The sequence below is a fragment of the Erinaceus europaeus genome, chromosome 1, assembly GCF_950295315.1.
Source record: "Erinaceus europaeus chromosome 1, mEriEur2.1, whole genome shotgun sequence".
Classification (NCBI taxonomy): Eukaryota; Metazoa; Chordata; class Mammalia; order Eulipotyphla; family Erinaceidae; genus Erinaceus; species Erinaceus europaeus.
Genome location: NC_080162.1, coordinates 153,925,345 through 153,951,292, shown reverse-complemented (window position 1 = coordinate 153,951,292; position 25,948 = coordinate 153,925,345). Strand labels below are relative to the sequence as shown.

Genomic DNA, 25,948 nt, shown 5'->3' with positions numbered 1-25,948 from the left:
TCTTGACTCCTCCTCATAGAGTTGGTCATTCTTTACTTTTCACACTGTGTATCTTCCTCTGCTTAATACTGTATTTGCTTATCTATATGTTCTGCCAGAGTTAGAATATACACTTAGTGAGAACAAGACATATTTGATTCTGAGTTCTCAAGGGTGAATTTACTATATGGAAATAGAAATACTACTGGAATGTGCAGAATGAAGAAAGAAGGAAAAATAGAGGACAGGAAGGAAGGAAGGGAGGAAGGGAGGAAGGAAAGGAGGGAGGGTGGAAGAAAGAGAGTAAGGAAGAAAAAAATGCGAAGAGAGGAGAAGGAAGGAGAATAAAAACCCTCTAACCTTTCAATTACTATTGTTTATGTCAACTTGTTCTCTTATGTGTGAAAAACTCATGCTAAAATCCTATTGCTCTTCTCTGTAAAATTTCTGAAATTCAAAAAGTTGAAAAAGTTGATGTACACTTTCAGAGAGAAAGGTTATTTCTTTAAGCATATCAGCTAAGAATTCTTTTCAGTGATTTATCTGGCAACAGCTAAACTTAATGTCTTACTATAATAACTAGAGTGACTTTTAATAACCTGATAAGTAACTATTAAATGACTAACAGTTTTTATTTGGGTAGTATTTGCATGTAAGCAATGGAAGGCTCTGGTCATGCATTTGTTTGAATGACACTAAGTCATGGTTAATCCAACCAAATTAGGTGGTTCAAACTATGAAGATGAGGACTAAAGACAAACTCCTGTATAGTCACAATATCTAGCTTCCAATGGTGAGACCATCCCCAAAGCATCCAAACAAGCAAATATATCTTCTTGACTTTAAATATCCAGTACATCAGAAAATGACTCCATACATGGCTATGGTAACATTGTTCTTTTATGAAACCAAAAAGGAACTTGACATGCATTTTACTTATCCTAGATTTAATTTAATTTTCGACCCTTTGGTTAAAAAAAATATTAGTTAAGTTGGCATTTCAGTCTCTAGTATACAGACTGTAATTTCCAAAGGGACAGATAATGTACTCTTTTATGCATTGCACCAAATGTGGCCATAATGGGGATAAAATTCACTATAATAACATAGTTCAGTTAAGTGACATAAAAAATGAGATGCATTTATGAATTTCCTCTGAAATTTAACATCACCACTTTATCACAGTCTAAAATCAGAGATAGGATTGTGCAGTCTCTAAAAAGGGATTTAAAGAAATGACTTAGGAGGAAAAATAAAACCTATGAATACTACTCCATCATGATCTGAGCTATTGATTGACATATTGAAACAATACCTCTTTCTCCTCCTCTGTCTTCCCATGGGTTTTGCTATAGTTGATAGGAGTATCCCAGCCCTCTTGATCACAGAGAGCCTGATAGAATGCTGCATTGACCAAAATGCTGCTTGTTTTGAATGGGGAGGAGGATGGAGTTGGAATAGAAGTGTTAGAGGAAGTTAGGGGTGCAGCTTTGTCCAGGATTCGATTTTTTTTCATGCTTAAGTCCAATGTGCCATTTTCATCCACTTCTATCTCGGCTCCCTGGTATACAACAGGAAACAGAAAAACATTTAAGCAGTTTGCAGTGATAGCCTAGTCATGTGGGGCTTTTAAAGGATCATTTTAAATGCAAGCTTTTATGCAAGTATATCTGATTTTAAACCTTGCTTTCTGATTTACATTGGTTAATGTTCAATTCTTAGCCAGAGCAGTCGCATTAGTGGCTCTGTTTCTGGATTTAAGCAAAGCAAGCTTAATATAAATAAGATGTTCCAAATACTAAATGCTTTAGCTAAACCTGTTTATATATATATATATATATATATATATATATATATATATATATATATACATTTTTAATTTTAGCTTTAAATCTAGTTTGCAGAACTATCATCCTCAATTCATTATTAAAAGCATTAAGTTTCACTTGAGTTTATAACAAAAAAAAAAAAAGCTAGGACACTACTTCCCAGCTCCACCCCCCCTATCACAATATTAATCTAACATGAGAATCATTTAAAAAAAATAACCATCTGGAAAATATTTATTTATTTATTTATTTATTTATTTAAATAGTAGATTGAGATGCATGTGACACGTTACCCTGGGATGGCAGGAACAGGTGTTTACACCACCATAGTTCAGTTTGGGAACCTTTAGGTATCTGCTGTCCACACCACTGTTGGGGGTTTATACTCAACAGCTCAAACTTCAGAATAAAGGCAATGATTTTCCAGATACTTGTCATGAAATTTAAAACTAACTCTACCTGGAAATATATTACCTTGGTGTACCTTAGGCAAGGTTTGTTTAAGGTTGAAGTTCGAACTGCCCTTGAATTCAGATTGTCCACAGATCTTCTATAAACATTGTGCTATGGGGTGGCTTCTATGGTACCACTAGTGGTGCATATTGACAGGGAAAATACCTCAGATAGTGTGGAAAGAACACATTTATCATTTTCCCCAGTTGTGGCAAATAAACACCCTTCTTTTATTTTCACCATCACTATTAACTTCTGGACCATTTCTTTACCCTTTCCCCCCCTCTGCTGGCAAAGCAGAGGTCTTCTTAGACTATGTTAGCTAGATCCTTGGCCCTTGTACCAGCAGACTCTTCACATTGGATTTATTTTTCACTCCCCATTGAGTGAGGCTCCCGTAGCTGTACTTGAAGACTCACTGTGCCTGATTTAGAAAATAAAAATACGCTTTCTGTTTGTTTTACCTGCAAAGCTCTGATTTGGAATCTCTCAGCCTATGAGCTAGATACATTATATTTGGGCAAGGTAAGTACACTTCTAATATGTTTATACTAAGATGCTTTGGCTATATCTTTCTGTCCTTTTTTTGTAAATAGTTTAATCTCCTGTGATAGTTTTAAGCTCTGAATTTGACAGTACAGCTTAACTGGGATAATAACTTAGTAACCACAACATCTTATGCCATCTGTATAATATCAAATACATTTTTAAACCAGCATTAATAAACCTTAGTTACAAAAATCCAAGATATTAACCATATCAGTGCCATCTCTTGCCAAGATACAACAATATGTTCTGCCATGAAACACTTCTAAACAATTTCTGGCTTCCTGATACATAACTATAGCAATGAAACAGAGCTCTAGTAATCAAGTTTAATGACCAATGTAAACTAAAATGCTAAATATTGCAGTTGCTGATATTTTTCATTAAAAAAAAAAACAACTTGGGTTAAGACTGCACAACCAACATTCACATAAAATTCCAGACCTCTGTGACAGATGGCTTAGGAAAAAGAAGCCATGTGACTGGGCTGCAGAGTTTTATAGTGCAAAACCCATAAATAGTGCAGATTCAATCTCCCTGGAAAAAAAAAAAAGTCAACTACTCCAAGACGATCCAATGCATCTTTTAGTTTATAAAGGCAAATAAAAAATCTAAATAGCAAGTTAAAAAGGTTCTTGGAATTGTTTATATGTCTTGAGCAGTATATGCTTATTGAAAATAAAACTGCTCCCAATGTTTAAAAGAGGTCTTTTTCTGAATCCTATGACCTAGCCGGCTGCTTCTAGCACCTGACTTGACTGGGAGAGTGAATGTTTCAGTAGCAGGGTACAGATGGGCTTTAAGTGAGCGCACAGATGCAGTCAACAATTACACACAGTACCCGAGAAGAGTCCCTTTCTGCCCATAGATGGACAGATCACATGTTTACTGCATGGATTTTTATTCCAAGCAGTATCAATGGATAGCACTTCTCACTGTGCTTGAAACTCTAAATGGCAGGAGGAAAAAACAAGGGGTGGTAGAATTATCTAAACTACCCCCACCCTCCCAGACCCACCTCTCAGATGTGTAACATTCTGGCTTCTCAAAGTGTTATTTTAGATTCTTGTTTTACTTGTTTCAAAAAATATATTAATGGGGTGGGGGGGTAACCATTTACAGTACAGTTGACACATGGGTATAATTTCTCATCTCCCCATGATGTGTTATAAGCCTGTAAAACATTCTAACTCCCAGTTTGGGTCCCTTTCCACCATCACATCATATATGAGGGCCCCATAGGCCTTCTCCTTCTCCAGAGTCTTCTCTTTGTTCTAATCCACCGTACCCACTCATTCCAAGTTGCCCTTTGATCCTTCTTTCTTAACTTCTACCATAGATGCTGTTTTAATAATTTAAAATTATATTTCAAGTCATTTTGAGAGTTCACACAGGTCTATTACTATTTATGTACTTCTCAACTTTAAAGCAATATCAAATCATATATTTCAGTCACTTTTGAGTTATTATTTATAATTAACACAACTTATTTATTCATTAAATGATTGAAAAAACATTCCAACTCTCAAGCCACTATAAATTGGAGGAATAAAAATTAGAGAAAAAAACTACTGCTTCTGCCTTCAAGAAGCTTATTTTAGGTACATGTGAGACTTTGAGTAAAAGAAAATTTGATAAGCTATAAATAATTATTAAACTGAAGTTTGAAGTAGTCATTGTATTCTTCATAAGACTATAAAAGACAAGTGACTCTTATTATGGCCCAAGAGATTAGTGAAATCTTACTACATCATTTAATGGTTCATTATGTGACTGGTAAGTTGATAATCATAAGAACTATATCACAGGGCAGGAGAGGTAGCATAATCATTATGCAAAAAGACACTCATGCCTGAGGCTCCAAAATTCCAGGTCTAATCCGCACCACTATAAACCAGAGCTGAACAGTGCGCTGGTCTTTCTTATCTCTGTCTCCGTCACTCTCTTTCTCTTTAGGTCTCTCTCTCTCTCATTATAATAGAACATATAAAAGACATTAATTAAAAACAGTGTATCACAACATAGAAAAGATATCACTGAAATCTCTTAGCAAACAAACTCCAAGCAGGAGAGAACCTGCTAATTCTACTCTATTTTCCATCAGGGAAATAGAGATTTGTTTCCTGAAGAGCAACAAAAGGGAAAACACAAAAGTCATCATACCTGTATTTAATGGCTAGGGTTTAGTCATCATCCATCAATATTTTCTATGTAACTGGCAGTATTATATGTTCCAATAATGAAAAAATTATACTACTTTCAAACATGGTGTTGAAGTAAAATCATAATGCAATTTCACCTTAAATATCTTGAATCATGGGAGTTATTAATTTTAAAATATCAGCACAGTAAGGCAGCATTATTTCCCCTTATCTGGCAGGTCTTCAACTCATGTAGTTTGCCACATCTTTTCCTTTCTGATCTGGCTAACAGGAAGTATAGAATTAAATGCCTCTAGTCTAAGAGTTTGTTATAAGTGATGCCTGCCTTTCATCTCTTAACTCATGGAATATGTTTTCTCTATTGAAAGCTAAGAAAGCTTTTAACAGTAAATGAAGAGAAAGAAACTATCTTATTCTTAATAAAAACATAATTGCATATTAACACTGAAAGCATAAAATTAATAAATGTATTCAATGTAGATAGAACAACAGAATTCAGGGGAGAAATCAAAAGATTTAAATAAAAGATATAAAATTAAACTAGTAACCATTTCACAAAAATCTTCATCTTATAATCATGGTTAGTGAAAAAAATTTGAGTAGGCCCCGAAGTCTACCTAACATGGTCTAGTCATGATGAGTTCTTGAGGAGGATAAATGACAAGCAGGCCCTGTGGTGGCACACCTGGGAGAATACATGATACCTAGATGAGGACTCAGGTTCAAGCACCCTGTCCTCACTGGCAGGGGCAAGTTTCAGTAATAGTGGAGCAGTGCTGTGGGTATTTCTTTTTCTCTCTGCTTCTCTCTCTCTCTCTCTAGCCCTCTACCAAAAAAGAAAGAAAAATGCATGCAGGAACAGTAGGGCTGTTCAAATATCAAGCCCCGGTGATAACCCTGGTGGCAAAAAAAAGAAAAAAAATTCAGAAAATATGAATGCAAATTTCACCACCAGTTATGGTTATAATGCTGATGCTTTAATATCTCTGTGCTATTGTTTCATTAAAAATTTATCTATTTTGGATAGAGGCAGAGAGAAATTAAGAGGTAATGGGTAGATAAAAGAGAGAAAGAGAGACATCTGCTGCACTTGCTTCACTGCTAGTGAAACTTCTCCCTTGCAGGTGGGGACGAGGGTTTTGAACCTGCTTCCTTGTGTATTATATAACATATGTGCTTTATCAGATGAGCCAATGCACAGCTCCCTGTCCCAGTGCATCTTCATCTGCAAAATGGGATGGCAACATTTGCTTTACAGAACTTCCAGGAAGATGATGAAATTTTTTTTTTAATATTTATTTTATTTTATTTATTCCCTTTTGTTGCCCTTGTTGTTTTATTGTTGTAGTTATTATTGTTGTTGTCATTGTTGGATAGGACAGAGAGAAATGGAGAGAGGGAGGGGAAGACAGAGAGGAGGAGAGAAAGACAGACACCTAAAGACCTGCTTCACCGCCTGTGAAGCGACTCCCCTGCAGGTGGGGAGCCGGGGTTCGAACCGGGATCCTTATGCTGGTCCTTGTGCTTTGCGCCACCTGCGCTTAGCCCGCTGCGCTACAGCCCGATTCCCAAGATGATGAAAATTTAAAGTATACAGATTTGTTTTATTTTCTTAATATGAGAGAGATACAGTGCACTGCTCAGTTCTGGCTTATGGTGGTTTTGGGATTGAACCTAGGACTTCAGAGCCTCTAGCATGGAAGTCTTTTTATACACCATTATGCCATCTTTCCCACCTGGGTGATGAAGAATTAACGTGGGAAAAGTATCTAACACAAAATAGAAAACGAACAAATATTCATAATTATTTGACTGTGTTTTTTAATACCAAAAGAGACATGTTCCTATGATACTGTACCTAAAGGCAGAGTCAGCTACTGCATATCTAGTTTCTTTATGCGTAAGTCAGTAGGTTCCTATATCCCCTGACCCAAGTTGCTTGGAACATTTCACTCACAATAGATTGTCCAGTGTTGCCTCACTGCTCAAGTTCTTGAAAAGAGCTGCCTTTGGATCCCCATCATCCCAAGAGCCACCAGGATACATCTGGTATCAGGCAGTAAGAAGAGGAGATATGATGTCATGTTGTTTTTAGGCCTTGTTCTAGCACAAAACAGACTTTGAACTTTAAACATTTCATGCAAGTGTCAATTTTTTGTTTTCTTTTAAGGCACTCTGTGCATATGCCACTTTGTCTAAACAGGTGGGGAGAAACCCAAAACAAACAACAGAATGCTTGGCAAGCAACAGTGAACAGGATAAAGATAGACTGTGAAGCCTGTTCCTACCTCTCTGCTGATGAGTGGGGAGGGAGGAGGGGAGATGGCGAGGATCTGTGACACCTGCTGGCACAGGCTCTCACAGGTCAGAGGAAAACACACCATTGACTCCATGCAGGGATTAGCCCAGTTCTACTGAGAAATGTGCTCCTCTTAGTAACAACAGTTACCATACAATAGGAATGTGGGGTGTTTAAAGCTGTGGTCCTTATATGTGTTTTAAATTTATGGTAAATTCCAAATCAAGATGAAGATCACTGTGCAATTTTTTGAACCAACGGTTGTATTAGACTCAATAAAATAAAGGGATCATATTTCCAGACTTTAACCATATAATAGCCATAAACTACTGGAATTACTAATTTATTTTTCTTCTGACTTAATTCTTCAAGGAGATACTGAAGACGCATGCAATGATTTTGAGTGAGATAAATGTGTAATATACACACCAGGTTATTTGTTTACTTTGTCATCATCAGACCTGTTGCTCCAAGTCGATTTTATTTTTTCTAGATAATATGAAACAGAGGCAGGGCCAGGTGGTGATCTGATGGTTGAGTGCACATGCTACAGTGTGCAAGGACCTGGGTTCAAGTCCCTAGTCCCAATCTGCAAGGGGAAAATTTCATAAGCAGAGCAGCAGTACTGCAAATCTCTCTCACTATCTCTCCCCTTCTTTTCTCCCCTTCTTCTCAATTCATCTCTGTCTTTAACCAATAAATAATTTAGATAGATAGACAGATAGATAGATAGATAGATAGATAGATAGATAGATAGATAGATAGATAGACAGACAACATAGCACTGGAAGTTTCCTTCAGTGTAATTGGAGCTGGGCTTAAACAAGGGTTGCGTACATAGCAAAGCAGACACACTATTCAGTGAGATATCTTGCAGACCTCAACCTCAAAGAAGAGATTTTCCAAATCATAAATTCATATCTCCCACTAATCTTCAATTGTGATCTTGTCCATGGTATGGGAAAAAGCTGTGTTAGCCCTGACAACTGGACATGTAAGTGAGTTCAAGTTCAGTGTCTTTTAACTTGACTTTTAATTTTAGTTTATGTATAAAATGGAAATATTGACAAGATCATAGGATAAGAGATGTGCAATTCCACACAGTTCCCACCACCAGAACTCCATATCCCATCTCCTCCCTTGGAAGCTTTCCTATTCTTCATCCCTGTGGGAGCATGGTCCCAGGGTCATTATGGAGTGCAGAAAGTGGAAGGTCTGGCTTCTGTAATTGCTTCTCCACTGAACATGGGCATTAGCAGGTTGGAACTTGATTTTTAAAAGATAGTGCCCAGATAACAGCATGATCTAGACTTTGTCTTCTTAAGTTTTTTTTTTATTGGTGGATTAATAGTTTATAGTCAATAGTATAATACAGTAGTTGAGGGATTAATAGTTTATAGTCAATAGTATAATATAGTAGTTATTACATATATAATATTTCCTTGTTTTCCACATAACACTCTAGCTCTCCACCTAGGTTGTCCTCCACAATCATGTTCCAGGACCTGAACACTCCCCCTACCACCTCAGAGTCCTTTACTTTGGTGCAATACACTACCGAAGTTCTTTAAGCATCATATATAAAATGTAATGGAGAGAGGCAAAGAAAAATAAGAAATTAGTCTTCACCCAAGTTTTTAAAAAAACTTTTATAAATGTTTATTTATTCCCTTTTGTTGCCCTTGTTGGTTTTTTATTGTTGTAGTTATTATTATTGTTGTTGTTGTTGTTGGATAGGACAGTGAGAAATGGAGAGAGGAGGGGAAGACAGAGAGGGGGAGAGAAAGATAGACACCTGCAGACCTGCTTCACCGCTTGTGAAGTGACTCCCTTGCAGGTGGGGAGCTAGGGCTCAACCGGGATCCTTATGCCGGTCCTTGTGCTTTGCGCCACCTGCGCTTAACCTGGTGCACTACAGCCCGACTCCCATTCACCCAAGTTTTGATCAAATACCTTGCAAAGCTATCTATATCTCCTTGGGACATTAGAAGTATCATTTCTAGGGGCTGGTTGATGGAACATCAGGTTGAGAGTACACAGTATAGTGCACAAGGACCTGGTTACAAGTCCCCAGTCCCCATCTGCAGCAAGGAAGCTTCTCTGCCACCCTTTTCCTCTCTTTAAATTGTTATTATTATTTCCTTGACAGGAGAGAAATTGACAGGATAGGTAGGCAGAGAGAAAGAGAAACATCTGCAGCTCTGCCTCACTGCTCATGAAGCTTTTCCCCTGCAGGTGGGGACCAGGACCTTGAACATGAGTTTTCTCTCTGTTTCTATCCAAAATAAATAAGTACATTAAAAAATGAGAAAAAAAAATATCATCTCTTAACACCTAGTCACCCATCTCTACTTGGACCATCACTTATTTTCCTCTGTTTTTGTTTGTTTACAAACTGCTTGAAGATAGAATTTGTTAAGTATTCTTACTAGTCACCTGTAAATTCCAGTCATTAAGGCCTCTAACTTGCTACATTTGGGTCTTATCACCAGAATGCCTTTTTCATCCATCAGAAGTAAGTCTGTGCTCAGCTCTGTAAGTCAAAGATCCTCCTTTCTAAATAAGAAACCCAAGTGAGTGGGGATTATAGCCTAGCCTATAGAGCACAGGACTATATTCTTGAACCAGGGTTCCTACATACTGTTACATGTATGCTCTACAAGGTGTGCCATTACCAAGCCTCCTCTAACTTCTCACTCTGTACCATAGATAAGTAAATCTCTTTCTGTATCATTAATAAATAGTTTTTGAGAAAAGAAGGATATCAAAAATTACCTACAAATTCTTGCTAACCTGGTAGTAAACTGCTATGTAGAAAAAAAAAAACAAGAGTAAAAAGACAGTCAGGCTAATGTTTAATGTTTGTATGTAGAGGAGCACATTTAATGCTATGCTAAGCAAAAGACAAAACCAAGATCATTATTCAAACAAAAATGACCCATGTAGGGTACTATTTTGGTCAAAGGTCATTTTTTTAGAGTTATATATTTTTGCTCTTTTCAATTTTGCTTCACTTTTTGTTTTAGGAATTTGTGTGAGATTTTCTACATTCACAAAAAAGAACCTGACTAGGGAAGAATTCTGAAATTCATTGGAGCTGTGTGGGAATGCATGTGAGTTTGTTCATATGTGTACATGTGCGCACTAGAGGAAGAATGCTGCACACAGTGACATAGGAGGTGCCCTAGTTATCCCATTTGAACAAGTACTATGAGACAATTATCCATGGCATGATGGTTTGTAAAATTGCCAGTATCCCAAACTGCTTTTTAAAGTCCATGGTTACATTTCCTGTCTCTTCCATCCTCCTTATCAAAGCAATGGCTTGGCTTCTGCAGTTATGAGTTGGTTGGCAGTGTGGAAAGGGAGGCAGGCCTTGGAGCCTTGTCCCCCTAGGCATGCATATTCACTTACTGAGCAACCCTGGCATGCAGCAATGATCATAACCAGAGTGTAAGAACAAACGCAGGAAGTTGAGTGTCTGAATTTTTACAATTTGCCGATCAAGCAGTAACTGGCCTGACCAGACATGTGTTTTATAAAGAGAAGAATATATACTGATTGGGGTAAACACACACACACACACACACACACACACACACACACACACACACACACACACACACCTAAAATTTTTGTCATCTTTGTTTGATTTCAGCAATTAACATAACATGAAGAACCTAAATGTTAAAGGCAGAATTCTGAGGGACCAAAAAAATATCTCCATGTGCAGATGGAAAACATTTCATTCTAGGACCATTTACTCATGTAATTTAAGTAACATTAATCATTATAATATTACTATAATATTGGTGTTTTTGTAGAACAGTCTAAACAGAAAAATAACAAAGCCCTAGGAAAGAAGCTATTTCAGTATTTCTCCAATGAACTGCATGCTAGAATTTCCCTTTAGAAAAGAGGAACTTATTCTGCTTTTAAAAATGAATTTAAAAATAACTAAAGTTGGTTTTAAATCAGACATTTGTGAAAATAATTTCCTGACTAGAATTCCTTTTAATTTGGACAGCTTGGCATTTTCTTTATATTTTTCAGAGGATGTGTTTTCTTTGTGTAAGAACCTCATTTGTTTAAAAATTGTTTTTGAGTGGTTTTTGGCCACCACCTCTTCCTGGGGTTTACTTGGCTCAGGTTTGTCCAGAAGCTAATTCTGATTCTTCTGTCAAATGCTCGATGGCACTGAGCTCCCTGCTCTCCTGAAGTCCTGGCACCATACAGGTGAGCAGCTGACCACACCAGGGATGGACTGCACATAATGGGGAAAAGAGAGCTACATACTTAAATCGCTTGAGTTGCAGGGTTAGAGTCTAACCAGGGGGGTCTTCCACTTAATGCAAGGGTTAAAATATCTTTTCCAAATAAGTCTGGCCATCTGATTTCATCTGGCTTCAGCCATGTAGATCTGGAGGTGGTTACTTTTAACCGAGCCCTGCCAAGATTTCAATCACTGAGCTTGCTTGGAGCTAGGTATACTCAGAGCTCTCCTGATCAAGGGGCAAGACCTAGGTGATCTTTAACCTTTGCTTCAGTCAGGGTATCATAAATGTAGAGGTCAGTTAGCCACTGTTAGTAAGGCTATTAGAGAAATGTGATTAATTGCCTTGACCTCAGAAATATGGTGTCTCTTTAAACAAGACAGAATTTGAACACTCTCTTATTGACTGACTGTATCCAGGTTTTATGAGATGTTCTTTGAGAAAACTATAGCAATATGGCTTTATTCTAGGCAATAGTAACATGGATGATCAGAAAATGACATGTGTCAATTTTACAAATGTTTTATAAGTCATTGTTCAATCAAACATTTTCAACATCTTTGATTTACACAGTGAAATGTCTCCTCTATTTAGATTGATTTTAATGGTGATACTCTTCTCCATAAGCCAAATTCATCAACAGAAAAAATAGAATTGAAATCTACCTAGCAACCAGTCTCCATAATTCTCTGTTCCCCAAATCTTAGCATACCCCCACTTTTAAGAGCAGTTATACTTTTCATTCTTGCCTGAAGCTACTAAGCTCATCCTTGTTGATGTTTTCTTGAGTCTTTCCCTAAGACTGGGAGGGAGTGTACTTTAAGGATGGGGAGTGGGGTAATAGTGGATGTGGTTAGGAACATGAAAGGCAGTTTATTCTCATGGTTCAGTCACTGGCCCACCCTCCGGGCTCTTGGACTGGCCTACCTTGGCATGCAGGCTCTGCGGTTTGTTGGAGAGGATGTCTGCGGCTTCCCTGCAGCGGGTGGAAAGGTTCAGGATAGCAGCAGCTGCTGCTATGTGGGTGTCTTCACTACATTGACCGTAGCTATAAGAGCTGGCATGGCAAGGACTCTGTGTGTGGGCGCCTGCACACGGCAGTTGATTAGGAAATTTCCCTGGGTTGGAAAAATGCTTTGCTGTTGAAGAGAGATTTGATTAGCAATGGCATCTACATGGTTTAAGTCATTAGACAGACTTGTTTAAAGATGGAACTTTTTACATTAAAATAAGTAAAGAATAAATTAAGACATGGTATATTATCTACTGGTACATTAAATGCAGGTTATTCAGAGAAGTTCACCGATCAAATAATGTGACTGCTGGCAAAGAATGACTATTTTCTTATGTTATGATTATTGATATTGTTGTTATTATTACTATTGTTTTATTATTAGTAATAGTAGTATACTTTTAATTCTTATGGCAAAAATTTCCTAACTAATGTTATGGGACAGGTGCATCAGAAGTATCTGAGGCAAAAAGAAAAAAATATACTGAAAGCCACACTAGCAAAACTCTTCAGATACCCCAGAGGCTTATGGCTTGTGCATCAACAAACTATTTAAGGACAGTGACTTCAGTGGAGAAAGAATCTGTCCTCTCAATATTTATTTTCTCAATGACAATTCATATTTAAAGCATGGAATTGCATTTTTATTATTTGATATGCACATTTGTTTTTCAATGAAACCAGCAGAAATTGTTCCTTAGCGAACTAGATGAAACTAACATGATGCTGGAGTCTTTAATGAGCTGGCATTTTGCATATCAGGTAGAGTGCAGTACGTAAGGACAGAAAAAAAATGTTCTCAAGGTGAACACAGAGGCAATTTAGTTATCAAGGCTGAGTTTCTGTTTTATATTTCTAGTGTGGGTACCAAGGCATTCATGAGAGATAGAATTAAGCATATTTCTCTTTGCTCTGATTATTTATAAACAAGACTCAAGATATGGAAGAAACACATAAAATTTAATGTGGGACAATAGAAAAACATTTAGGTACATAATTTGTTGTAAATATTGTTTCTTTTACATCTTTGACCATTATTTTTCTTAAAAGAATTTAAAGCATTGGCAAATGTCATTCTTTTAATTATAAATATTAAAATGTCACTGAATATTTTGGAATTTTAAGCCAATATCTATATTAAGTAAGTATATACTATATGATCTTACTAATTAGGCTCACATGAATTAACCATATATGGATACATGTGTTTTTATTTTGTATACACAATAAAAGTGCATAACAGCATTGTATGTGTGTGTGTGTATCCCTGCTTCAAAAGTTTTCTCATTCATATAATAATAGCATTGGTAGTAATGTTAGTCTTGGTAAGAATATCCAAAATATCTTTTGGGCCATATTGTATTTGCTCTTTTTTTCTCTATCTCTTTCTTTATTGCCATCAAGGCTATTGCTGGGGCTGGGCACCTGCACAATGAGTCCACCACTCCTAGTGACATCATCATCATCATCATTTTATAAGACAGAAATAAACTGAAAGGGGAGAGAGGGAGAAAGAAAGACATATACAGAACTGCTTTCTCTCAGCAGGTGCGGACTAGGGACTTGAACCTGGACCACTGCATATAGTAATATGCACACTGTATGGGGTGTGCCACCACCTGGCCTCTATATTGTACTTCTTATGATGAATTTCTTTCAAGTCTGCTCATGTACTGCTAGGTTACCTAAGGCATTCTTGTCCTTTCAAAGAAGTGACAATGTCACAGAATGAAGCAAATAGCCTGTGACCTGAAAGACTCAGTTTAGGTAAGTATGTGTAAGATCAGAGGGATTCCAGGAATTCTTAGGAAGCAGTAGAAATGTCAGGATCTGTGGAGGACTCAAAGTGAAGAATGATGTTTGCTTCTTCCCTTATAGTTACGTCATTATACATTTAAATCATTCTTTGATTTATTTTCATTATCACTTTCTCACCTTTTCATTAGAACAGTCAAAAAATAAAAAAGAATAAATAGTCAAGGATTCTAAACAACTTGTAGAAATGTGTTATATCATCTCTGAGTTATAATCTTCTGCATGGATGTGTTAGCATTTGGGTGTTAACACATCTTAAATGTTTCTACAATAATACTTAAAATTATGGACAAACATCTCCCTAATCACATGTATTTTCTTTCTTTCTTTTTTTAGAGACATATCTTTTTAAAAAAATTTATTTCTTTATTATTGTATAGAGACAGAGAGAAATTGAGAAAGGAAGGGGAGATAGGAAGAGAGACAGAGAGACACCTGTAGTCCTGCTTCAACACTTGTGAAGTCTTCCCCCTGCAAGGTGGGGACCAGGGGCTTGAACCTTGGTCCTTGCACACTGTAATGTGAGCGCTTAACCAGGTGCACCACCACTTGGCCCCCAGCAAAATGTATTTTCTAGTAAAATCATTATTCTTAAATTATGCAGTTTTCTTACATGTTTCACTTTTTCTCTCAGCTTCTACATATACATATAATCATATTTAAGTAGTATTTTGACATTTTTACTGATTAAATTTATATTATTTGAATGTTAATAAAATTACTGTGCTACAATAACTATTATGTTTTCAACGTATTTACCTCAATTCCAGTGAAATAAATATTTCTTTAGATTAAAGGAAATTTTAGATTATGTTTAAAATTATATCCATCTAGAACTGGGTGGTGGCACACACATAATAGAGCACACACATTACCATGTACAGACCCAGGTTCAGGTTCCAATCCACACCTACAGTGGGGAAGCTTTATGAACAAAGGACCAGTGCTGTAGCTATCTCTCCTTCTTTCTGTCTCTTTCTGTGGGCCTTCCACTCTCTGTCAAAGAGAAAGAAAGAAAGAAAAAGAGAGAGAGAGGCGAGAGAGAAGTGAGAAGTGAGAAAGTAAGAAAGAGAGAAAGACAGAGAGAAAGAAAGGAAGAAAGGTAGATAGATGTGGCAAGAAGGAAGGAAGAGAAAGAAAGGCTGACAGAAAGGGAGGAAGAGTGGAGTGCAGGCAGTGTGGAGTGGAGTAGTAGTCTTGGATGCTAAACACTGAATTATTATATCCATTGAATTAGATTGAATAATTACTCCATATCAATAATGTAATTAATAATTTTAGTGTAACTTCAGTATAAAATCAATAACACTGATCAACTCATGATTCTTTTGTATCTTCTGTCCTCCTAACAGCAAGAAGCAGCATATTCTGTTACTTAAATACATGCCAGACCCTCCCAACACATGTCCCCAGATGCATTTTTTTAAAAAAGGAATATTAGAGTTTGAAGCTTACATTCAGAAAGTGGTGGGTTTTTTTCTCCTTGCCCTGTTTGCACAAGGGGGCGTTTACCAAAAACCTGGGCATCAAAACTGGCATAGTCAAATGGCACTTTTCCAAATTTCTCTTGTTCTTTTGACACCATGGCTCGGGGAGAGGAGATGGTTTGAGATCGGAAGTTGAATTCAATTTGTTTCACCAAGCCTGTCCTGAAAAGAGAGGGTAAGAATTTCTTTTTAAATGATGAGACTATTGGTAAGCCTATTAATTATCAAAATTTACATTAGAGTGGTGATTTCTCTCCTATAAATACCCACAGTGGCACCACACTGTGGAGAAGGATTATGTAGTGCACCAAGCAGGAGAGATGGGAAGACATTCTGGGCTCTGGATGACTATATACTGTGTATCTCATGGTAAACAAGGATGTGTGATGCTCTCACTCATCTCATGCAAAAGCCACAAGGGCCAAGTACTTGATCTCTGATAGCACTCTGGACTCCTCAGAGAGCAGTGACATATAACCATCATTAGGGTATGAGCATTCTTTTCATTAAAACTGTTAATCAGACCAGTAGTGAAAAGTCATGATTAGTAGATAGTGAGAAAATGACATGCTATCTCACCCAGAAGAAGTCATACTGAGATCTCTTCTCAAATCCGTCAGTATCTGATGCCTAACTGAGGATGGTGGGTGGAGAGTAGGGTATATATGGCACCAGAAGCTTGCTTCTTTAAATGTGAACTTCCTTGTAGGCTTTTAACCACTCTTTCCTACCTGTAATCTGAATCTTTTTGCTGATTTAGATGATATTTCAAGGCTGGGGAGATAGACTAGTGGCAATGTATAGGACTCGCAAGACTGAGGCTCCAGGTTTTGTTCCTATAGCTGCATATTCTAGAGTTAAGAGTGCTCTGGTAGTCTGGTGTTCTCTTGTTAACAAATAATAACAACAATAATAATACTATGCATATGAATTAATGACAATTTCAATAATATTCTAAAATTTTAATCTATTAAATTGATACCATTTCAGTGTAAAAAGAACTTACTATATTATAGTATTGATTTTTTGATAGAATTATCCTACATAAAATTAAATGTGAATTAAACATTCCTTTAAAATTACCATATTTAGGGGGCCCAGAGATGACAGACCTAGTTGAGTGCTCACATTACCAAGTAATGTTCAAGCCCAGGTTCAAGCCCCCACTTCCCAGATGCAAGGGGGAAGTTTCATAAGTGGTGAAGCAGGTCTGCAGGTGTTTATCTTTCTCTCTCCCTTTATACCTACCCCTCCTCTCTCAATTTACTTCTGTCCTATCAAATAAAATATGAAGAAAAAAATAAAATTACTGTACTTGTAATAAACAAAGGCATCATATTTTATAACATTATTTTCAGCAAAGATAATCATAAGTGTAATTGAGCTATAATTTAACAATGAAAGAACATAAACCAATATGCCTTTCAGAATTTAGCAATCTCAAGATAGTTTTATCCTTTTTTTTCTATCCAAACATATCTGACATCAGAACATCAAAGTCATGATGACATATTTTATATTACTTTTAAAAAAACTTTTAAATGCTACTTAAAAGATACTTTGGTGACTAGTAGAACTTACTTCTGTGTATAGAACTTGATATTATCCCTAAATGTGCTCAGACATTTTAGCCTAAAACAATGTCTCTTAGGAAGAGAGCAAAATCAACCTCATGTATTTGATAAATAACTTAGAGAGAATCTAGAGTGTACTAACATTAACCAAGGATCTTGTAAGAAGAGTTTTAGTGGTTAAGATTCAGTAATTCATGATCTCCATTTGACATAAGATGTTCAGTCTTATGGTCTGAATGCCAGATATGACTCTTTAAATTATACAGATGCAAATATTAAGTCAAGATACACTTGAAAACATCCTTAATAATTTTTCTTATTCTGTGTTTCACTGACAACAATAAAGTTCTAGTCATCTACTTTAATTCTGAATTCCCTTTTCCTATATATATGAAACCTGTATTAATACATGTAAAATTTCACCTTGTCATTATACAGAGTTTATTGTTTAGGAATAAGTTAGGTCTTCAAACATCTCAAGATTATGAAGCAACTGTGAGTCACTAGGATCATCAGTAGGAAGTATTTTATTAGCGTTATCAACTTGTGGAATGAATTTCTGCTTTAAGGAAACTACATACACATGTGAAACAGAAGGATGACTATTTAACATCACATAATTTGAGTGGGCTTGATGATTTGTGATGCCATTTTCTCCAGGCAGAAAGGTTATGAGAGTCATAAGGGAAAACTTAGCTGACTAGTGGGATGGGCCACATTTAATGACAGTATTGAAGAGTATATGTTATCACACACTTAATGTTTAATTCCTTCACATTGTGTTACCTCTGTAGAGAGGTTAATTTCAAATCAAACTTGTAGAGTGTCCAGAAGTCCACGTAAGTGATAATATCATTACAGTGAATGATTATTGGCAGTTGAGAATGAAGGTTTGAACACAGTAGAATGACATATAAAGGGTTTCAGGTACTATAGTGTAGACCATGACATAAAGAATCAGGAAATCTTAGGCTCATACCTGTGAACCTGTCCTGGACACTGCCCAGTTTTGGGAGAATCAAGTTGATTTTTGTCCTGGGACATGGCCAATTTTTCAGCTGCAGCAATTGGACAACCAGAAAGACTGTTAAAAAAATGTAGGAGGATGTGAGTTAAAATGATAATGTGACTTGCTTTGGCATGTACCTCCCAGCATGTTTGGCACACACTAAATGTTAAGTCATATTAATAGTTCATTTAGCACCATTGTTATACTAAGAGATCCCAAAAGGTTTTGCAAACAGTAGCGTTAACATTTGTCCTCCAACCCTATCTCAGAAGTGAAAGGAAACAAGCTCAGTTCAAAAATAAAAATATTATGTAAGAGAAAATAATAAAATTGTTCTAATGTTCCTAATGCTTTAGAGAAAAAGATCTAGCTCTAATAAAAACTATTATGACTAACTATAGAGGTCAGCAGGATAACTATAATTTCTCTTAGAATATATATTTTTAATTTATTTATTTATTCCCTTTTGTTGCCCTTGTTTTTTATTGTTGTAGTTATTGTCATTGTTATTGATGTCATTGTTGTTTTTTCACTGGCAGAGTTTCACCACTCTAAGTCACTTTTTTCAAACACAGAGACAGAGGGAGATAGGGAAAGAAGCACAGTACCAAAGCTTCTCCCCAGTGTAGTGGGAACCAGGCTTGAACCTGGGTCAAATGCATGACAAAGTAGGCCTATTATCTGGCTAAGCTATCTTCTGGACCCCTTTTTACACATCTTTAGTTTACATTATTGGATTGGTTCCAAAATAACTCCCAATCATTCTTTTTTATTGTCTAGACAGCCATGAGAATAAAAGATAAATATGTATGATAAAATAAACATATGGCCCTAGCCTTCAAATACAACATTTTATGTCATAATTGACTATTAAGTGGAAATGTCTAGGAATAAACAATAAAGGTAAATTTCTCATGTTTTAATCTGAACTCATTGAGACTACTGCTTATAACAAATTTCTAATGGTCCAGAGCTTTTTCTTTAGATTGAACATTATTAGTCCATTACTGTCACAGTGGAGAGTCTCTCCTATCCTCCAATGAAGTGCAGTGATTAAGAGTTCATGACAATTACCTCCGGTGTGTGTTGCGGTTGCTGTTCACGTGTCCCCTTCCAGTGCATCCCGGAGTGGGACATTTAAGTACATTTTCATGCATGGCAAGAACTAAGCACAAAAGAATACAATGAAGAAAAAATCATCATAAGTACACAACACACCAACAACATAATTTCTCAACTTTGCATTCATGATTTTACTTACCCAATCAACCATGATCCCTCCCCACAGACATTTGCATTGAAATAAATAAGCACTTAAAGAGTCCCCAAAATTCAACTCACTGTGCTTATTCCTCATTGCATTTATTTATATTCTGTGTTATGGTTGAGAATTTTATTTTATTTTATTGACAGGTTAATGGATGATTGCAGTACAGTTATTGACACATGGTATATAATTTCTCATCTCCCCATTATGGGTGTTTGCAATAAACTCTCACCCCAAACTTAGGGCCTTTCTCACCATCATGCATTGTTTAATTTAAAGTGGAAAGCTCATTCTTCCCATTTACATTTATGTGTTCCTTCTTAGTGAAATGGATGGGAAACATTGCATGTCAAATAATAAGGACTTGCCTTTCATAACGATGACTCCTTGGTCACTACCAGGTCACCCCATCACCTGGAGCCTAAGTCAGAGAGTCCTAGGATTCCCACACAGACATGATGGGCCTAACAGATACTCTAACAGATCCCTAACCTCTAACAGATCCCTCTCTCCACTGTCACTGGTCATCTCCATCAGGAACAACATAATGGACACCTTTGTGGGCCCCTAAAGGACCTTTCCCTCAATGTGGACCAACAATGTTAGGGGCTGTTCTATTCTATGAAGGGAGGTTAGGCAACATATTCTACCATTTGAGGAAGATGAGTCCTGAAATTAGTGCTGCCTGGAATGTTCCTAGCCATAACCACAGAATGTGAGCTCAGACCTACAGGGATGCAGAGGTTACATAGGCTCCTGTGCTAAATATGGGACACAGATCAAATCAATGGGGTTAACAATATTTATATACTTGTCTCATAATTGGGAGCTACACTCTTCCCTGATCCATCTTTCTAGTCCTTTTTCCAACTATGACAGCATCTGCCCAGACAATACCTTAGGTCCACCTGCATGTTAGCTGTCAGGCTCAGGCAAAAACTAATAAATTGATGGGCCCATGGAATAAACCTAAAATAGACCTGCTAGCTTTTTCCAAAATGGAGGACCCCCCAATCTTAATCTGCAATATTCTTGCCTTTAGGTTCATGATTATTCAACAATTTGTTCTGTCTTATATCTTAACTCTTTTTCAACTACCAGATTCTAGATGCTACCATGATGCCAACCTGCCTCCCTGGGTAGATGACCTCACCAATGTGTCCTGGAGTCCTGCCACCCCAGAGCCTTGTCCCACTAGGGAAAGAGAGAGATATGCTAGTAACATAGGTCAACCTGCCAATGCCTATGTTCATCAGGAAAGCAATTACAGAAGCCAGACCTCCCATCTTCTGTACCCTGTAATGATCCTGGGTCCATACTCCCAGAGGGATAAAGAATAGGAAAGCTTTCAAGAGAGGAGATGGGATAAGGAGTTCTGGTGGTGGGAACTGTGTGGAATTGTACCCGAATTGTACCCTTCTTATCCTATGGTCTTGTCAATATTTCTATTTTATAAATAAAAAAATTTAAAAAAAAGAACTTGCCTTTCTACCCCTCTCCCTAGTTTGATGTCCTGAATATATCTAAAGTTTATATATATAAATAAGGCATGTATAACAAACTATGATATATAAAGTTTAGAATATGTGCTATATAATAATACATTATGCAAATTTACAGATTAAAAATATATATGAGCATATTTGAAGTTATTAATTTCCTAAGTAAAACTATTTTGATTTTTCTTTTACCTATACTCATTCAGTCACTGGGTTATTGGGAAAAAGATTATGATGTAGTAGACAATCAGCTAATCAATTTGGGGAACTGCCTATCCAGCCAATAGTGCTGAGCAGATTAGGTTCAGTGATTCTGCAAAACTGTGCTTTCTAAGGGGGGTGATATTAAGACATTCCCATCACTGTGGCTTATAAGATTAAGAATAGTTTCAATAAGTGGGCTCAAGAGGGGAGGGCATTAAGACACAGAGAACATTAACACACAGATACCTGGCTCTTCTCTTTCCAGTGGGCTGTGGGTAGAGAAACCAAATAAGGTTTGTTCTATCAAGACCCCTGAGCACTGAGGGATGTTCTGTGGCAATATAATACCATAGACACCCCAAGTTTATAGGATACTGGTGATGCAAAGCCTTTTCCATGTTTTGGTCACAAGTTGAGACCAAGGAGGTATAGAGACTTTAGAAAGTAATATTTCTAGCTGAAAAAGGAGAGCCAGACAGTGATGGTTTTTATTTTTTGTATTCAGATACCTTGACATCTTGGATCAATGGATACTAGAATACTATCTCTACCAAGACAAGAAAAAATTAAATAATTCATGTGATAAGAAAACAACCAATCAGAGTTCACACTTACCTGTCTCCGATCCTCATTATAGTCACCCTGGGCCTGGTTTCAGAGAACCATACCAGGGACAACTTTAATGTCCAGAGTTTATAGAAATGATTCAGACCAGCAATTTCTAAATCTTCTTCTACTGAAAACACAATGTCTTGCTCATAATCTCTCCCCATTCTATAGCCCCTAACTAAGTCTTGCTTCCTCATGTGGTCCTATGTTACATGACATCTCCCTCCCTCTTGAAAACTGTATCAATTTGTCTTTTCTATGGCAATTATCAGTTATCTCCTGACCTTTGAGTTTTATCATTCCCTGAGTTTTCAAGTAACATACTCAATTTTCAACACACAACTAGGTGGAAACCATCTTAGCAGAGAAGATACTATGTATGTCTGTGCCTAATTCCAAATTGGATGAGAGGACAACACCAGGGTATATAGATAAGAACACTCCTATTTCTTCTAGGTGTAAGAAGTACTCACTTTCCAGGGGAACCCGGACTTTGTGGGGGCACCCTGAAAGACTGCGGTGGTGGGGGTAGAGTCCTGTCACATGTCCCGTGCCATCACATCCAGGGATGGGGCATTTGGTTTCTCTCTTTTCAGGCCTTGGTGAATCTACAGAGAAATTAAACCGAGAGATTCATTTTGTTGTTTTTCTTTCTCTTCCCATTCAATAGATTGGCCTTGCATGATGACATTCTCACTTTATTCAGTTTTATCACCATAAACATTCTTCTCACATCGCCTTGAATAAGACCCTCAACTAAGACCTGTGGAGACATAAAAAACATGTTTTCAATTTTCTTGGTTTCCTAAGCAAAGGCTGACACAGGGCCAAGGAGTGTTAAATTACAGAGATGGTTTTAAGTTGTCATGTCACAGATTGTTGTTACAGCCTCATTATGAAAACTATCTCTGAGCCAGTATATGAAAAGGCTCCTGAAAAGGAAAATAAAAAGTGAGAATGAAAAATTTATTTTATTTTAATTTTTTAAAGATTTTTAAAAAAATATTTATTCCCTTTTGTTGCCCTTGCTGTTTTATTGTTGTGGTTATTATTGCTGTTCTTTATTTCATTGTTGTTGGATAGGACAGAGAGAAATGGAGAGAGGAGGGGAAGACAGAGAGGAGGAAAGAAAGATTCACCTCTTGTGAAGTGACTCCCCTGCAGGTGGGGAGCTGGGGACTTGAACCGGGATCCTGATGCCGGTCCTTGTGCTTTGAGCCACCTGTGCGTAACTCACTGTGCTATTGCCCGACTCCCTTTATTTTAATTTTTACCACCAAGGTTATCAGTAGGACTAAATTACTGCACCACTGTTCCCAGTGACCATATATATATATTTTATCTTTTCTTATTCTTTTTTTCTGATACATATAGAGAGAAATAGATGAGGAGGGAGAGGGATAGAAAGAGAGACACCTGAAGCACTGCTTGTAAATCTCCCCCCTTCTGCAGGTGGGGACCAGAGGCTTAGAACCCAAGTGCTTGAACATGGTAAAGTATGTGCTCTACCAGGTGTGCCACTTCCCAGCCCTTGAATTCACTGAAACCCATAATAGCTCCTATGGAAGAAGTCTGAAAAGAAAACCAGATCCAAAATTGTACAACACCGAAGTCACCATATCTGAAATGGATTTCTTGAAACTTGTCCCTATGGGCCCTTGACTGAATGGAGCCCTGGGATTCTAGTTCAAGAGGCCACCGTCAGATATATATGCCTGTCCCGACTAGAGTGAAAACTCAAAGTGAGTCAGGATGTCATTCTATGCCATGCCCAACTAATCTGCTGTGTTGACCAGGATAACAGAACCCTGGTGATTTGCAACCTTGGGTCTACATGCAGTGGAAAAAGAGAAGCTCTTGATATTCATCTGCATATGGAAACTGAAAATGGGAACTAGAGAAAGAAGTAGGGTGGGGGGGTGGTTCTAGTGGGAGACACACAGAAGATGGAAGTACAAAGAGCGGAGACTTCACAGAGTCCTACAGAAGCTGCTAAAAACACAGTATGTCTGTGGGAGGGTCACAGATACAACCAGGAGAAGAAATGGGACGTGTGACTTTTGGTCTTGTTGCTAGATCGAGAGGGTGGATGGCAGGCTCTAGGCTTAAGTATTCTGACACCTTGGTGAGGGTTTGATAATGGATCACTAAAATATATAAAACTGCTAAGCCTGTGGATGGGTGGTGGCTCACCAGGGTAGAGCCCATACATTCCCATGAGTAAGGACCTGGGTTAAAGCCACTGCTTTTCACCTGGGGGAAAAGGGGCTTCATGAATACTAGAGTAATGCTGCTGGTGTCTCTCTCCCTTTCTTTCTCTCTCTATCAGAAAAGCAGAAAGGAAGAGGAAAGAGAGAAAGAAAGATAGAAAGAAGGAAAGATAGTGGTAAAGTTGATAGGATGAGGTTGGAGCTAAAAGAGAAGAAACTTTGTGGATAGGGAGGTGGGACTTGCAAAAGTGAGGCCCCCAGGGCACGGCATAAGCCCAAGAGGAGCAGTACTCTGGTTTCTTTCTTTTTCATAAAATACATAAGTAACCTCTTTCTTAAAAAAAAATGCATTTTAGACCTTTTCACATTCATGAATGAGAAATGTAGGTAAGTGTAACTCTTAATGCCTATTATAGTCGAAATTACTCACCCAGTCCAGTATGGATAGACCTGCCAATGCCCATGTCCAGCAGAGAAGCAATTACAGAAGCCAAACCTTCCATTTTCTGCACTTCATAAAGATTTTTGGTCTAAGGGCCAGGTGGTGGCACACCCAGTTAAGCACACATAGTACAAAGTGCAAGAACCTGCACCAGAACCCAAGTTCAAGTCTCCACTACCCACCTGCAGGGTGGATGCTTTACAAGCTGTGAAGCAGATCTGCAAGTGTCACTCTTTCTCTCTCCTTCTCCCTCTACCCCTCCATCTCTCTCTTCTATCTAATAAAATGGGGAGAAAAAAGAAAAATAAAAGATGGCTACCAGAAATAGTGGACTCATAGTGCCAGCACCAAGCCCCAGCAATAACCCTGGAGCCAAAAAAATTTTTGGTCCATATTTTCAGAGGAAAAGTGTTAGGGGAAGATAACCAGAGGGATCTTAACTCCAATCCCACCAGGACGTTCAGAGAGGGAAAAATAAGAAAGAAGGAGGAGGAGGAGGAGGAGGAGGAGGAAGAGGATGGGACTAGTAGATGTGATTTAGAAAGGGAGAGAAGACAGAAGCATAGAAAAAACATATAAATATAGATAGATAGTTATAGAAATATCAGTCAACCCATATCTGTGATCTTGGGAGAACTACTGTAGTTTCCAATGGAAGGGATAAAGAAACAGAACTCAGTAGTGGGAATTGTGTGGAATTACATACCCCTGTTATCTTATAATTTTGTAGATCAATATTAAATCATAATAAAAAAAAGAAAAAAAATTGCTCCTCATGCAACTCATGCATGGAGATGAGCTTTGTCATATGGACAACCTTGTCCTTCAGGAAGCAACACCCTCCTGCCACTTAAAGGACCCAGAGTCAGAATGGGAATGGCAGCTTCAGAGAAAGGACCAACGTGGCAGGGAGACAAGCTGCAGATTTCTTACAATATGAAGCTTCAGGAATTGTGCTTGCAGTTGATGCTGAAAGTAAAAGTAAATAATCTGTCTGACCCTGCCACAAAGAATTGCTGGTGATGGAATAGAGGGGAAGATCCTACCATGTGAAGGTGTGGAGGGGGCCAGGTGTTTGTTCTCTGAGAGTGGCACTCAGAGTACGACAATGCCCTGGGATGGAGCAGACTTACATCTTCAGGGCAGAATATTGTGAGGGACGAAGGTGCTTCTGTGACACCATGTATCCCAGTTGTTGGATTATACACAGTCCAGGGCAGATGGACACAGCAGGTTATATGTAATGCAATTATTTGGGGGAATGGTTTCAGCAAAAGG

General features: G+C 37.6%; 1 protein-coding gene across 3 annotated transcripts in view; it reads right to left on the bottom strand.

Moving 5' to 3' along the window:
• The window catches only part of ST18 (ST18 C2H2C-type zinc finger transcription factor), a 163,755-nt gene that overhangs the window by 54,435 nt on the left and 83,372 nt on the right, over positions 1–25,948 (bottom strand). For all 3 annotated transcript variants that reach the window (XM_007516048.3, XM_060198463.1, XM_060198471.1), the window contains 6 exons: positions 22,492–22,626; positions 19,514–19,604; positions 18,410–18,514; positions 15,825–16,018; positions 12,470–12,681; positions 1,295–1,540 (listed from right to left, as the gene is read on the bottom strand). In XM_007516048.3, the coding sequence (XP_007516110.2) occupies positions 1,295–1,540; positions 12,470–12,681; positions 15,825–16,018; positions 18,410–18,514; positions 19,514–19,604; positions 22,492–22,626 (983 nt within the window). The remainder of the gene's footprint in view (positions 1–1,294; positions 1,541–12,469; positions 12,682–15,824; positions 16,019–18,409; positions 18,515–19,513; positions 19,605–22,491; positions 22,627–25,948) is intronic.